Consider the following 16,823-nt stretch of genomic DNA (forward strand, 5'->3'; position numbering starts at 1 on the left):
GGCAGCGCAAAGCGAGCACTGCTAGGACATCCACGGCCTATATTTTGTAGATGATTAAACATTAAAAGGCTACACATTTCAATGTTTCTTATATTTGGATTTGTCTCTTAATTTTTAAGCATTTAAGAGTGTGTGACATATATTAGCCTCACCCTACAAATCTACTGGCCCTGTTAACAACACCTAATTGACTTTCATCAGGCAGCACGAGATGTGCCTAACTGAGGCTTATTCAATATGTTAAAATCTTTCTGAACCTGTTCCTATTCTAAAAGATGAACAGGACATGAAAGGAGGCCACTGGTGATTATCATTGTAAGCAACATAATTAACGTACAGTACACATTCAAATGAGATATCCAAAGAAAGAATATACACAGAAATATACTTAAACATGTGTCCTTTATTTGATTTAAAATACAGAAAAGCGTGTGAGATTAGCCGTCAGCTCAGAGAAACCCTGCTCATTCCAGAGATTTTTGGAAACCAGTGTCTGCTAGACGTCAGCAGACTATGAGGCACTGGGAGTGTTGGACTCTGAATCCGCACCTGGTTCTAAAGACTGCAGCCGCACTGCAGCAGTAGAAGAAATATCTGCATATTCTTCAGTAATCAGTCTGTAAATAGATAAGAATCATGCAGATTTTTATCTGAAAAGTAAACGTAAACATTAGAAAATGTAAATTGGTAAAAGGCAAGATGGTCACTTACCTCAGCCTTGTCCCGCCCTTCTGAAAAAACAAACAAGATTAAATAAAACACATGGTAATGCTTGGTCAATGCTTGGTTATTGTGGAGAAAAAGATGTCTGCGTGTATGCATAGCCTCACCTGCATTACTCCTGCAGTGTCCGTAGAATATAAGAGGTATAATAGCACAAACCAGAAGAGCCAGGCTCACAGAAACGATAATGACCACTGTGGTGTCTGCAAACAGAGGCAGTCATACGGTACGTTCGTGACAACACAGCTTACTTTACAACAACAGGTGGTCCAAACAAAATGACAAAGTAGTCCTTGGTATTCAGAACAGCTTTGACTCATTTTGAGTTGATTTTTTCTACATACAAATACAAATTCTGATACTGAGTTAGTCTTCAAGTGTGAACATTCAGGTTACGAGCAAGACAGTAACATGTTGGGTTTTTTTTTCGAGTTGTGCCCTTGCTGCTAGCCACTTTCCACTGAAACTCTGCCTCTTCTAAAAATGGAAACAATGCATATTTTGATTACATAATGCAACTTTGCTTCACCTTTTGGTAACAGCATGTGACAGTATTAAATACCTTTTTAATCCATAATTCATATATTCACTATACTTGAAAAATATGATAGTGTACTGACAATTAGCCTAAAGTCTTTAGAATCCCAATTTTTATCCACTATGCTAGGCTACTGATTATATTACAATTGTTGATTGCGCTTGTACAATCACAAATGAATGAGCATATTAAAAAATATATATAAAAGACTTAAGCTGTTCAATAAGTGTGAGAAAAATGTTAAAGATCCCTTTCTGACTTGTTTTAAACCATTCAATTTCTGCTTTGAGTGATGGGTCTCATGCAAGAAGCGATATCTGAAGCGGTATATCGACAATTTGTTCCTATTTTGGTAGTTGCTATTGTTTTCTAATTTTTGCTCTTAAAGGCTCAGTAGGCAGGAAACCTGGAAAAATTTGTTGAGTCTACACGGGTCTCATCTCATCAGCTTTGACCCATCCGCCCACCGACAGTCCCTGCCCGAGGAAATCGCCAACTTGCCAAAGCTTATTTTTTTGTACGTTATCTTCCATAATGTCACAGGTAAGGTTTTTTTGAACACATGAGTGATAGTAAATAGTATTTATATTTAGTTTATAATAATACGAAAGAAAGATCAGGTCCGACATGAGGAGTTATTCAGTCATAGAGGCAATACTGAACAGTGCTGAATGAGTTCATTAGACGGCCAAGGTGACTGACATAGATAACTAACTTTACTAATATGTTCACCTGTATCAGTATGCTTACGGGTCACTCATTTCATTTCATGATTGCGATTGTTAAAATTATAGAAAGGAATTTACCGTCACTCTTGGAAAGCTTGTAGGTATGTGAAGATGTTAGAGGTGGAATAGTATGATTCGGGATTCTAACGTAGCAACATAAACCTGATCTTGTATTAGCAGCAGCTGAGCTGTATGACTTTGGCTACGGTTAACAAGAAGCTAAAGTATTAGCAACCTCCGACAATGCTTTATGGTAGCCGCTGTGACCAGGCTGTCTACATGGTCAATCAGCCCACACAACCTAACCCCCATCAGGGCAACTGTAGTTGATAGAGGAAAAAGTATTTAGCAGTTTAACTGTCCAAGAGAAGAACTGCAAGCTCAGAGTCCAAGTTCAAACCAATGTTGTTCCGAACTTCTCTCCATCTTTGAAACGCAACGCTGGTATTTATACCTGTTTTATTGTGTTTGTAGTCAGACTCTCCTTTAGACTCCCTTTTTGACAAATCCGTCTTTCTCTTCTTAGATTGTTTTGCACTGAACGTGAGTGTTTCCACCCGTGGAATCGCAATCTCTCCTGCAGACTGGGTTTCCACCGAAGAGACATGAACGCGCATCTGCTTCATCTGCTTTAGTAGAACAGCCAATCACAGGGCTCGCTCTCTCAGCTGCTCTGTGATTGGTCAAAGTCTGACGTCATGTTGTAGATTCTTTGCAGCCTGAAAACAGCCTAGGAGTGATGCAGAGGTCTGATCTTCCCTCACATCACTTCATTTACATTATCCCCAAGGTTATTATGGAAGTTTTGACCTAATACTGCCAAAAATAAGCTGCCTACTGAGCCTTTAAGAGAACATTACACACTAAGAAGAAAAACACATTCTGAAGTGGAGGGGGCCTTTAAGTTATTATCCAAACTGACCAAGCCAAGTTCAGTTATAACATCTAAAACACTTTTGCTGTTTCTGAACCTGCTATAGGAAACTAGCTGCTGACCAACTGAAAATACCTTTGAGTCTGGTTGCTGTTGGCTGGTTTGTCCTGTCCTCTGTAGCAGACATAGTTGATACGGCTGGTGATGCTTCAGTGCTGGATGCAAAGTTGTCTTGGGGCAGAGTTTCTGTTTTAGTCTGCAGGGTGGTGGAGGTGGGAGATCCAAGAGGAACAGTGGTAGCTTTGGGAGAACAGGAATTAATGGATGCATTCTGTAAATGTGAAAATAGCATAAGGCAGAGACCTGAGAACTGCTGTCGAGTACAGCTCCTTTAAGTGCATGCGATCAATCCCACAATGATGTCCCTTTGTTTGTTTTTGTTATTATTGTGATCCTTTTTTTTGGGGAGGGGGGGGGGGGGTAATAAATAGTTGGAGACCACAACTTTAAAGTTACTGTAATGGATTAGACACCATCAAGCACCATACAAAATATTATTAGTGCAGTTTCTCAATACATTTAGACATTGACAAATGTGTAAACAGTAACTCATTCACCATTGTAAGATTAAAGATTGACTTACTTTACTTACTTTAGTGAATTAATTCAGGCTTTAACTTAAAACATACTGATATTAATTTGAATCAAAACAATACATCAAAACTCACCCAAGAAGCAGCCGAACAGGACAACATGCAGAACCATCGTTCCTCGTTCCAGTTAAAAACAAAGTAAGTGAAAGATTTAGTCCAGCAGTGTTGTTAAAAAAAACAAACGGTCTGCTCCCAATTTGTCATCTGATGCAGTGCCATAAAATCTGAGTGCCTTAAAGATCCAAACAAAGCTACAAAGCTGTGATTGTGCAGTCAGTGTTGTTTAACCATGCTTCTTTAGAACAGTGTGTTTTAAAACAGAGAATATACAGTGTACGGTCATTCTCCAGCCTGCTTCTATCGCAAGAGCCAGCTCATGACTGTGATATATGACTCTTAAGTGTTAACGTTTATTGTATAGGTTCTTGCAGCTGGCTAGACATGCCTCAGCACATGAAGCTGGAGGGTATCAAACTCAACAAGCTGTCTTCTGACTGTGTCACGGGTATCAGAAGGCAGCCTGAGGCCAGAATCATCCTCATCCTCTCTGTAATCAACTCCTTACTGTCTGGCTCCGATCACGTCACGCCAGTCCTTCAAAGATAAAGAATAATAAAAAAAAAAATCAAGTTCAAAAGTGTCCTCATCCCCTTAAAAATCCCTCTACAACCTCCCCAACCGATATACCGACTTTACAGACACCAGGCCTGAGGGGACAGCACCGGTGTCAGAAATGAAAGGGTGCAAAGGGCAAAGAAGCCATAAGATGTCTCCCCTACAAAAACATGATTTTGAAGGGAAAACTATTATATTTACACACACTCAAATAAAAAAACACAGAAATGCACTGATAATAGCAATAGTATGCTTTTTATGTAGTCATGATGACACAAGGTGATTATTTTTTATTTGAGCATTTCACATTAAAAAAGTACATTAAAAGTCTTCTAGGCCTCCAGACCTTCGCCGATGTTGCCCCCTCTCTCCGGAACTCTCTTCTTCTTCCTCTTCTTTGGAGTTTTACGGCAGCTGGCATCTGCGATGCTGCATTGCTGCCACCCTCTGGAATCACTCCACTATTGTCACATCCTCATACTAGATTAATTTATACAGTCTATGGATCCTTCTCATGAGTCCAGATGCTCTCAAAATTTCAAACATCATTTTTTTCATCATTTTCCTTTCCCTCCAGACTAGAATACTCTTTAGGTTTTATTTCTGTCAATCCAATTCCAATTTTCCTTTTCCCAGTTAACATCTTTCTGCCCCATACCTTTCTAGATGCAACGGCATGCTGTACTCTGGCTGCTACTCACACAACTTGGTAGGGTGTTTCCCTGAGATGTGATGTGTGTCCTATTCTCATTCTTACATCACCTGTTCCCCCCTCTGCTTGCTGTACTGGCCCACTCTGTTTTGTAATGAATAAAGGTGTTAGGTAGTATTGTTGCCGTTCCTAATTTATTTTCTTCCAAACAATATTTCCCTTCAGATTAAGGTAGTTGTGATACATTTTTTATTCAAAATAACAAAATAAATAATTAGCCAATCAAACCAAACTGGCTAACATTCAGATCGCCTGGATTGCTTAAAGCCCCCCTCACCCTTCAATCCCGTCGTTGCTTCATTCGAATGTTTAACCTTCATGACTTTGATAACTCACAACCAGTTTGGCAGCCAATCTTGGTCCAATATGCAACTTACACAAGTGTGATGTGGAAACATCCAGTGTTCCTACAGTATTCCAGCAAACATGCAGTTTAATACGGAGAGATGAACCGGACGTGTATGACAGTATTTATAAAGGTAAGCAAAAGAGAAAGACGTTGGCCCTGTCATTGGTCAGATATGGTTTTCTATGACTTAAGGGGCCTTCACATAAGCGTTTTGTGCTGCGCTCACCGTGAGGTCGGGCGCAGAGAACCAGTAAACGTTAGTATTTAAAAAAACGTTAGCTCGTAAACGGCCTCTTCCCAAAGCTGGTGTGACTGAACCTTGAAGCATAATGTTTTCTTCCAAGATCGTAATATGACTTAAATAGAACGTTAAATAGTTTGAGAAACTGGGACAAACAAACAGTAAGTTTTTCCTCCATCTTATTAACCGGCTTGATATCGCTCTCTGGTTGTCTATGAAGCGTAAACGTCACACTTGAAGCTTCTATCTCATTGGTTGCGCATTTGAAAGGTTAGGGGAAACTAGCGCAGCGGCAGAGAGGCAAATCTCAGTGGTGGCCACCGCTACCTTGGGCGTTGCTGCTACATTGGGCGCTGCTGCTACATTGGGCACTATCGCCTCTACCATAGGAAATGAATGGAACGGCCGGCAGCGTTTTTACCGCGTATCATGTGTAGGAGTCTTTAGGATGAAACAAGGTTATTTTTTAATGCCATTATTTGAACTTAAAGTCCCTCTCCAGACATGTTTTAAAGCATGTCAAAACTACTCTGCTATGATTAATATTTTGTTTAACATGGTTTTCCTGCATAGGAAGTAAGAAAAAACAGAGGAGCTGGAAGCAAATCTACTGCTTCTCCCTCATTCAGAAATTCTTTCTATGGCCTTGCCGCACCCACTCGTGGTAGGTTTAGACTAACTACGTTCTAGCTTCTACCAGAGGTTGACAAGCAGGCCTGAGGTGACAGAGAAACCTGCAAACCGACCATTGAGATGACTAAACACATCGGAGAGAATCAGCCATAGGCCTACATGTTCGAAGCAGCTTCAGACAGGAGGCGGCCCGGCGGTGGAGCCCCTTGGGCTGAACCCTGGTATGGTGGGTGCAACTCCTAGAGCCCTGCAGGTGGGTGGACAGACACGGAGTACGAGCTGCCTGCCCATGGAGCGAACATTGGCGATCTGCACTTAAGTTATAGTTTTGGTTTCCTGAACCAGGCATCAGTCAGACCCAGACTCAGATAAGGAATGGGATATCACTAAAATCCATATTATCAAAAAGGTAAGTGTAGTTAGCATCTTTTATTTGTTTCTGTTGATTGTTAGCTTGTAACTGTCAGTGGCTGACAGCTATGAGGGCAGTTTGTTCTCTATGTTCTGACAGTACACTCTGTGCTGGAGGTTGGTGTTGGGTCGAAGTTGTTCCTCCATAGAAAAGTGTTTCCTATATTATTAAGCGTTTGTTTTTTGGGAATTTCAAATTTCAGAGTAGCGGAGTCAGTACAATGTCAGACACTTTAGAATAGAAGAAAAACACATTTTTGAGTGGAGGGAGACTTTAAGGTCAACGCATGTCTGCAGAAATCATGAGCCTGTACCTGCCAGTGGCAAATGCCGGAAAGAGTAAACAAACCACAAACGAGGCTTTCAGAGCCTCTTTGGTGTCAGCAGTGGCTGCAGGGAAAAGTCAGACTGTTACTGAAGAACTGGAAGGCCACTGAATAATGTTTATAGCCCCGCTTTTCATTCCTTTATTCTTCTTTCATAACAATGCTGGAAAATTAATTTCAACAATAAGCACGTCCCTCTGTTGTAAGGCCAGCTACCAGACAACTTTTTATTTGAATGTTGTCTTTTTTCACTGTGAGCTGCAATGCCAGTCGTTCAAACAACATAAAATGTTTCCTTGAAGTGTACATTTCTCAGTCCAGAAATCTTTTTCTCTGTCCGTATACGCCAGGCGTTCCATTGTAACCTTGTAAACAATTCATGTCTTCATGTTGCAACTGGATACAACATCTTTCTCAGGGAGAACCTTTAGTACCAACCAAACAGTTTCCACAGAATAGTGCACGTATATTTGATATAATACAGTATATTTGTTTTCATCAAAATATAATCTTATTCAGTAAATCAAAACACCAAACAATATTGGTTATATTTACATTCTACCCTGTGAAGCACTTTCCCAAGGTGGTTTAAACACTGTATTTGACAGTTAACACACATTTGTCTCACTAGTCTCTCCTCTCTGATGTGATTCATAACGCCACATGAATGTCCATGTGATGACTGACAAAAAACATAGTTGGCAGTCTTGTGTGATTGTTCTTCAATCCAGGATGTCTGTTGGTCTTGTCTAAGATCGTGGGAGGACCTGAGCGATGGTGTCCCGGGCACTCTGGCTGAGCCTGTCTGGGAACTTGATCTCGTACTCCACTAATAGGTCGCCTCGACGATCGGGGCGTTTGGGATAAGGCAGCCCCTCGCCACTCACACGTCGCTTCATCCCTGGCTGCACAATATCTGTTGCTGACACGGTCACTGTTCTGCCATCCAGTGTGGGAGCGTTGACTGTGCAGCCACACAAGGCCTAATGGGACAGGAGGAAAATCAAAAGGAACAAAAACATGAGTTAAAATCATTAATAGGCACTACTGTAATAGTATTTAATTTGAACAATTCTTTGGTTTGTCTTCAAGCACTTGTATGATGCATTTCAATGAATAATAAGTGATATATTCTATGTTATATGTATTCTTAACTTACATCTCTGAGTGAAATCTTTGCTGTGTAAACGATGTCCGAACCGTCACGTTTGAATACAGGATGCGCCTTGTCCTTCAACACAAAGACCACGTCAGCAGGAACGTTTGTGGGAGTCTCATCCCCCTCTTTAGGAAAGGTGATTTTGGTGCCCTCTTTCCACCCTTTCTTTATCTGCACCTCCAGGATTTTATCCTCTGTCCTTATCGTTCGCCCATCAGGATTCAGCCTTTTACGAGAGATCTTCATTTTCTTTGTGCAACCCGACAGAATTTCCTCCAAGGTCACCCGGAGATCGTGAACCACAGGGGGGTCCTGATGCTTTTTTACAATGCTAGTGTGAGGGCCCATTCCTCCCATACCAGTGCTGAAAGAGCGAGGGAACCCGCCCATTCCACCACCCCCCATCCCAAAGCGGGCAAAAGGGTCGTCCGTTTCCATGTCCTCATCCATGCCTCCATTGCGACCACCAAAGAACTGTTCGAATGGGTTACGTCCACCGAAGAACTCTGCAAAAATGGCATGAGGGTCGCCCTGGAAGCTGTAGCTGAAGGCGCCAGGAACACCCCCACCACCACCACCACCACCTGGGAGGCCACCACCTTTCAGACCTGAGTGTGAGAAATAATCATTTAATTATTATGGTTTATGTGAATTATTTATTATGACTGGATGCAGGGTGCCCATCAAAATGTGTAACTGCACACCTACTATGTAGTTCCAGTGAAACTGTCAGTTCACCCTTCTAAATTAATGTGCAGGAGTTCTGACCTCCCCATCGAACATTAATTCTAGACAGCAAAACGTTTTTCATGTTACAACTGACAACACAGGCTGCAGAGTTTACTGAGGTGCTCTGTTAATTCATCATACACACACCCAAATAAAGTCCCTATTAGTGTGACAGTCAACCATTTATAACTCCATAATTCCAAACAAAAACAGGATTTTGCAATTATTTTGTGTGTGCATACTGATTGCTGTCAAAAATAAGAACTCTGGTGTGCACACACTGATGTGAAAGGCCACAGCAAAACTACGGACAGAGCAAGATAATATTATCCATTCCAACAGAAAATAATTAGACTTGATATTTGCTCTTTGTTTGTCTTGGCATGATTTTACATCAGTCGCAACTACAGTATGTGTTTAAGTGAAACAAAAGAAACTGCATCAAAACCCATTTCAAAGTATGATAAACAGGCCCTAGAACATTTAACTTCCCTGTGTACAGACCCCTTCATAAGAAATGTGGCATAAACCTGCAGCAGCGGTATCATTTGTCAGCCTCCATATTTGGAAATGGCCTTGACTGACAAATAACTGGTAATAATGTATGGATTAATGTAGGGATGTCCCCAAATAGTTGACCAACCACTGGTTGACCAAAAAATCATTAGCAGACCAAAATTTCATAAGACGATTGTTCGCAGGAAGAAAAAAAAACAAGACTGGAGGCCTTTTAATTTGCAGGGCCAGATACAGAAAGTACTGACACTCACTCACTGTCATGTTTTTTTTAACATGGCAGCAAGCCCCCGCCACAGCAACACCTGGTTGATCCAATATGGAAGTACCAAAAACTGCAGTTCTCAGAGTGTCCACTAGGAGTAGTTTGCACAATAGAGCAGTTGCTCATTGACCCCCATGTTAATCAGGCCGTTTTCACATCATAATTAAACCTATTTATGACTTGTTTACAAAAAACATTCTCGTCTGTATGTTTAAGTCATATCCTCTTGAGTGACAGCTAGCCTCTGACCCTCACTTCCCCGGAGGCTAGTTGTCAGGATTGGCATGCTACCTCGGTCATCTCGGCCTGTACTGCGGTTATTCGTGTGGTGGTGTTTCCATTAGTGACAAGACTGTTTGCTCTTCGATCAGCTGTACGAGCAGATAGTTTAGGAACACACTGTGTTAATGTTAGCTCTGTTATGCTAATGAGGTAGCCGCACTCGGACCATGACTTGCAGTACAGTCTGCTATCTATGACACATACACTAGATGTTAATCTGGAGCAGCTGGAGGATTCTGTCTGTGATGGTCGGTGTTTTAAGTCTATGAGCATGGTACTGTGTTGAATATCAGTTTAAATCATAGATCATAAATGCTGCCTGCACTTGACTCCCAGAGCCGGTGTAATCCCCGTAGAGACACAGGACTCCCACTCCTGTTTATCTAGTAACGTGTTCTATTAACCTAGCTCCCGGGCGGTGGAGCTAATGTGAGCTACTGTGGCTAATTCTGTAAACGTCAGCCAGACGGACGCGTCGCCCTCCCCCCCAACTTCACATCAATGCCCTTTTTTGGTAAGAGGAAATGAGGAGGAGTCAAAGTCTGACAAGATGGCGGCTCCGAGAGGCGAATATGATTTGATCAAGTTGAGAGAAAGGGCCACAGCGGAGAGACTATGTCCATTTTTTATACAGTCTAAGCATGGCAGGTTAGACAGTTAATAATTAATAGCCAATCATGTCAGAAAGACGTCTAACTTGGATTGGAACAAGGATATCCCCCAAGAGGGTCACATGCAAACTTTCGCCTATCACTCCTTCAGACGAACATGACCTCCCACCCTAAACATGTGAGTAACTTTAGCCTAGCTACCTGCCCGTGGCGGCCTGTTCCGACAGTCTCCTTGCTGATTTTTTCTGACACATTCAGAATTAGAATCTGAAATAATTTGCCGGTGTCCTTAACCGGTGGGAGACTTATAGCGCACTTGTGTGACTCGACCCGGGATAAGCAGTTGAAGATGAGATGAGATGTTGTTCAGTCCAGTCTCCCCTACAAAAACATGATTTTGAAGGGAAAACTATTATATTTACCAGTTTAGGCCGATATCTTTATCCTACAGTAAGCCATCATTTTATTGAAATTAAGTTGAATTTCCTTTACCATCTCTAACACACACTCAAATAAAAAAAACAGTTGAAGATGAGATGAGATGTTGAGATGTTCAGGCCTGGGGGGGGCTTAGTTATTTCTGATTATATTTTGATGTGGGGGCAAAACATAAGATCCATGGAATGGCGCTGTTGCCATGGTAACACATCAGGAGCTCCTTAAATACAAGCATAAAAAGGTGAATATAGATGCGTTTTCTAAGATTTTCACATATGTCTGAAAGTCTATTGTTTTAGTCATTGAGTCCTCCCTAAAGTTTCCATAGTTACTAAACAGTTGCCCCACCTCTCAAGTTTCCATGCACCAAAATCCACACTGACAGCACCGTCCAAACATCCGAATACACGCCCCCTGCTGATGTCAAGTACAAACCTTCCACTTCGTCTTTCTAAACTCACATTAGCATAGTTTTTAATCACACTTTGTCACGGAGTTCTTGTAGAAACATGTATTGTGAGTGTTACTGTGCGCCTCGCCCTTTCCTTCCTGGCTCAGAAACAACTGACAGAGAGACAGAGGGGAGGGGAGCGCCATCATACTCAGGATTAGGGGGTTTGTCCCATGTAACGTTGTTTTATCGTTAACCTTTTAGGCATGAATCTATGGAGGACTAACCCTTACTTAAGTCTCAGTAAATAAATGCATGATTAAATGTATGTATAAAGGATTAAGTAAATAAATGCAGAAATAAATGCATAATTAAATGGATAAATAAATCCAGGAATAAATAAATAAATCCATAAATAAATAAATAAATGATAATGAAATGTAGAAATAAATAAATAATTGAAGAATTAAATAAATAAATGAAAAAAAAGCACAATGTATGAGTATATAAATGCATACAGGAATAAAGAACATGCAGAAAAAATACATAAATGCATGAATAAATGGGACATCCTACGTCATTAACATATGGACGAAGACATAAATAAACGGTGAACAAAAATGTAGAAATAAATGTAAAGCATTTATTTATTCGTGTATACTTTTATGTATTAATACATTCATTCGTGCGTTGATTTATTATTGTATTCATTTGTTTATTATTAAGACTTAAGTCACATGTAGTCCTCCATATTTAGCATCCATGTAATCTCTCAACAGGCTTGAAACTAACGTTGGCTGTCTGCACTCAGCATCACGTTGCACTCTTAAATGGCTGATAAGTAAAACAAAACTTACCTTCTTCCCCAAAACGATCATAAATGTCCTTTTTCTTTGGGTCGCTCAAGACGTCGTAGGCTTCAGCGATTTCTTTGAACTTGTCCTCGGCGCCAGGCGACTTGTTTTTGTCGGGATGAAAGCGCAGAGCCTGTTTACGATACGCTTTCTTTATATCGTCCTCCGACGCTCCTTTCTTAATCCCCAAAATGTCGTAGTAGTCTTTGCCCATGTTGACCGTCCAGCGGCCTGTTCAGTAAGCAGTGTTAGTAGCTGTTCGCTGTTAGGAAGCGGCTCTTTTATAAACTCCAGTCCCGAGTCACTCCTCTGTCTCCACTGCGCTGCGAGTATTCGCGTTATAAACCTCGTGGAAACTTCCAGAGTTTTCCATAAACAGCCCGAACGAGCTCAGCTGTGGAGCAGCAGCCACACGCCCACAGACACGTCACGGCGTGCTGCCTTCAAGGGCGGTCGGACATACTCCCACAGCTACATACCATGCCTTATCAGTCTCACAAAACTCGGCATGGCTATGTAGACATTGGAAGTACTGTATTTACAGTAGATCCTTTTCCTGCGTTCAACTACCAATACTGAAGAGTAAAAATACTCCATTACAAGAAAAAAACCCTTCATTCAAAACAATACGTAAATAAAAGTACGGAAGACTTATTAGCAAAATAGCTTTCTCAATATAGTATATAGTAAAAGTAGTACCCTACTATGGCAAGTGGTTTTAACATCGTTTTGCACTATTATGCCACCATCTGCACTTTTGTTATTATTATTATTAATATTATTATTATTATTATTATTATTATTATTATTACTATTATATTATTTGTGTTGTTACTATAGCAGTTAGATCATTTATGTTGTGTCACTTACCATTGTGTCTTGCACTTTACTAATTGTGTCTTGTCTTTGTCCTGTCTAGTCTACGCATCGGAGAGGGAGGGAAGTTTCGATTCCTTGTATATCTAGTTCATGTGAAGAACTGACAATAAAGCTGACTTTGTCTTTGATTTAATCGAATCATGCGCCTATCTGTAATTACACTAATATTATTTCTCCTAGTCCAAGTTTAATTTTTACTAGTCCGAATGATAATTTCAGATACTCACAATGACATTTTGCCTGTCTGCTGTTATCATTTCAGATATACACAACATCATTCTTACTGGTAATAATTACGTCACTGTTGCCATTCATGTGTATAAGGCTTTCACTCTGCTTTCTTTCTGGATGTCTAAAGTGGGATTGTGGATAGCTGCAATTGAAAGCCCAATACACATGAATGGCCAAAGTGACGCTAACAATGATGTTGTGGATATCTGAAATGACAATTGCAGATAGGAAGAATGTCAGTGTTATTAAATGTTAAAACCGCTTGCCATAGCCTACTTAAGTTGTCCCTGTGGCTGACAGGCCAACACATTATATTGTTAAAGATTGATTATGTAGAAGCTTTATTAAAAGCTTTTTTTTTAAATTATATACACACACACACACACACACACACACACACACATATATATATATATATTGTCTGAATTAATATTTTAAATTTTTTTGATAGCTTTAACAATGAATTCTGACACGTTCTGTTTACATTGGATCAGCCAATAGCGACAGCATTGCGGCTTGCCAGGATTTTCTGTTGTTAGGCTACAATAAAAGGAATCATTTTAAGTTGAGCGCTAGCTAATCGATTACACACCACACAAAGAAAGACTCCCAGTTGGCTAACGTTAAATACTGTTGTTAAATTTATTTGATTAGTAGAAATTAGTCGTTACTAGATGGCGGTGTTCTGCTCATTCTCCATATTTAACCTTTAATACTGATGCATCAATGTGTAGTTAGCATTTTACTGCTGTAGCTGGTGGGGCTGTACCTAGTTTTGACTATTTCATAAAGGTCGTGTAAGCATATCAGGTAAAAATAAAAAGAAATCACTATTCGGTGATACTGCTAACAAATCTCCACTTCAATTAGAAGCTGTTTTAGTGTAAGGAGTCACAAGCAAAAAAGTGGGAAACTACTGTTTTAATTTTAAACAATATATTGTATTTCATATACAAATGGACTGGAGTAAAAAGTCAAATATTTCTCTCTGAAATGAAGTGGAGTAAAAGTATAAACTAACCTGAAATGTAAATGTACATTACTGATATGCAGGTCAAAAGCAGTCCCAGCCAATGCCATGAATGAATAACAGTAGCCTAAACACACTTGTTGTGCAAGCCCTGTGCAAAATGAAATCTTTTTTTAAAAGACTCGCCCCACAAAGCTCTACCATACCAAAATGACACTATGGATAGATGGCTGGCAGGAGCTTGTGTTATGCTTGGGTGTGGCCCAGATTAAAGATGACTGAATACCCTGCATACTGGCTAGTAGTCTGGTGCACACCAGTGACATGTAGGGCAGGGTCCTCTAAAACAGATATTTTCTCAGACTTGCAAACCATGCCTTTAATGAAGTATACATTCTAGTAGGTCTACTTGCAAGATGTCTTTAAATTCTGCATGGAAGTCTGAACAGACAAGAAGCCGAGAATAAAAGATAAGTATCATCTTTGAGGGAATGAGAAAACCGCCTGTGAACTTCAATAGAGTTGGCTGAGTCTGACAATATATAGGCCAGTGATCATGCATTTGATTTGTGCTTGCAGTACAATAAGCAGTACAATACAGTAGTTTGACCATGTATTGCATTAACTTAATTTATGTAACCAGTGAGACATAATATACCAAATTAAAAGACTCAGAAGATAACTCCTTCCATTGCTCAGGATGAGAAGTATGTCCAAAAAGGTAAATACTTTTAGATTGGACAATTTGTATGATTTGTGTTCTGTAACACAGTGTTTTGAAAATATACGAGTAGCACTTGGAGGCAGCATTTCAGATTCAACTACAACACACATGTACATGTTTCAGCTTTTACACAGTCAGGGATTTATTGGGGGAGGTAACACTGCACAGCAAGTATCTGTGTTTACATTGAAAATAGGACACACTAAGTTAGTGATACAATAGGGAATCAATCCCACAACTTTGTACACCCTTTTAATGACATGTAGCATAGACAGAAAATATGTTCAGGGACAACAAATCAAACACTAATTTGGATGTACCATAATACCCAACATGTAGGCCTGTTCTCAAAAAGTGGTGTAATACATAACTAAACACATCATCAAATGTATGGACACAAGAAAAAGAATAACCTCCATAAACTTTCTAAGGTGCTTCTGTGTTTAACAAAATGTAACATATGCATAGGATGGGCCTACTCTGTCAAGTAAAGAGAAACCTGTTTTTCAGGGATGAGAGTGGTGAAATATCACTGCAGTTCCACAAAACTACAGTAGGATGTTTTAAGTTGGAGCTCAGGGTAATATTCTTTTAGAAAGGGTATAACTGAAGGTACATACTACTCTATGTATATATAAGTGTAGTGGACAACAAGATTAATATGGGACCTTTCTATACGACTTGCAGGCCATAGAATCTTTACATAATTTTAAGGATGTGCCACAATTGTTATCCCTTTAAATGTGTTGATATTTCACATTGATGTGTCCTCATCTTGTCCCCACTGTGCTGTTTTGCTGCTACTACAAGGGAATAATTTGGGCTAAATGTGCTGGAATATACTCTACAAGAAATTCATACCTGATAGTTTCCCCTAAAATAAGTGTTTCCTTTGTTTTGAGAATATAAAGTGACACTGATAACATACCAGGCAAGCTTTATTTTTGCAGGACAATTTAAACACACAATGTACACAAAAATGCATTTAAAAAAGAAAAAACAAATAAAAAGAATACTAGATTATTAGACTATAGCACAGAGTTAAGAAAGAGACTGAAAAAAAAGACATTGAAAAAATAATGGCACATAGCCTGGAAATGAAGTTGGGAAAAGCCACCAAATTAAGAGAAGTGGTCCACAGTCTGTCGTCACCGGGTGGATTAGTGAACCTGAACACGAACAGACAGGGCAGCTCACAGAGCGAATAACTCCTAATACTATGAACAAATCCAATTATGTGAGCATTGCCTCACTGCCCCTTCCCTTCTGTGTTTTGGAGAGACGTAGAGTTTGCTCACAACAGGACTGGTCATGATATAGAAATTAGGCTAAAGGATATGGTCACTGGTTTTGGATAAGGCATATATTTGAGTCACATGACAAATGTTATACTTGCATTTGGTAAATATCATGTTCCCATAGCAAGGTCAAGACAAAAGAAGAGGGCTGCCTACATAGAGCTGTTAAAGGAAGGTTTTTGTCCTAACTGTGTGCACAAGATCGGACCCACTCGAAAAACGAGATGGTGCATCTCAAGGGGCTTATCCAAATAAATACATTTGAGTATAAGGTTGCTGGATAAATACTACATATATAGTGTGACTTGTTGCGTGGGAGATGTTGGGTCTTTGTAAATCATGAATAAGTCCTAGAGTGTGGTTTTGAACTTCTCTTTATGTAAAGTGTCTTGAGATAACTTTTATTATGACTTGGCACTATAAACAAAATTGAACTGAATTAAATTGAATTGAAATTCTCTTAATTCTTCGCTAACATGTGTCATGTGTCCTGGTGTTATCTTACTTGAATTCAATGTGTACATGGATTTATTGGCCCTTGTAGCGAACAGAAAAGGTGAGCGCACATTGACATATTTGGATGAATTGTTTCTGTGGCCCCTGTTTTTTATACAGTCTATGGTTTTACCTAATGTGACTATTGCTGACATTGTTTATATATACTTTTATACTC

At 39.9% G+C, this 16,823-nt stretch overlaps 2 protein-coding genes across 2 annotated transcripts; both read right to left on the bottom strand.

Annotated features, from left to right (window-relative positions):
• Positions 1–382: 382 nt before the first annotated feature.
• On the bottom strand, positions 383–3,637 carry LOC310965310 (uncharacterized protein). The gene is made up of 5 exons (XM_083938824.1): positions 3,592–3,637; positions 2,999–3,163; positions 831–926; positions 712–731; positions 383–617 (listed from the first exon to the last, which is right to left on the bottom strand). The coding sequence occupies exons 1-5, from the start codon at positions 3,626–3,628 to the stop codon at positions 606–608; spliced, it is 330 nt and encodes a 109-aa protein (XP_083794950.1). The 5' UTR covers positions 3,629–3,637; the 3' UTR covers positions 383–605.
• A 3,038-nt stretch (positions 3,638–6,675) lies between these two features.
• On the bottom strand, positions 6,676–12,455 carry dnajb1b (DnaJ heat shock protein family (Hsp40) member B1b). Its single transcript, XM_083921630.1, has 3 exons — positions 12,052–12,455; positions 7,963–8,570; positions 6,676–7,786 (listed from the first exon to the last, which is right to left on the bottom strand). Exons 1-3 carry the CDS (start codon positions 12,260–12,262, stop codon positions 7,553–7,555), a joined length of 1,053 nt encoding a protein of 350 aa, XP_083777756.1. The 5' UTR covers positions 12,263–12,455; the 3' UTR covers positions 6,676–7,552.
• Positions 12,456–16,823: the final 4,368 nt, after the last annotated feature.

Source organism: Echiichthys vipera (assembly GCF_963691815.1).
Source record: "Echiichthys vipera genome assembly, chromosome: 2".
Lineage (NCBI taxonomy): Eukaryota > Metazoa > Chordata > Actinopteri > Perciformes > Trachinidae > Echiichthys > Echiichthys vipera.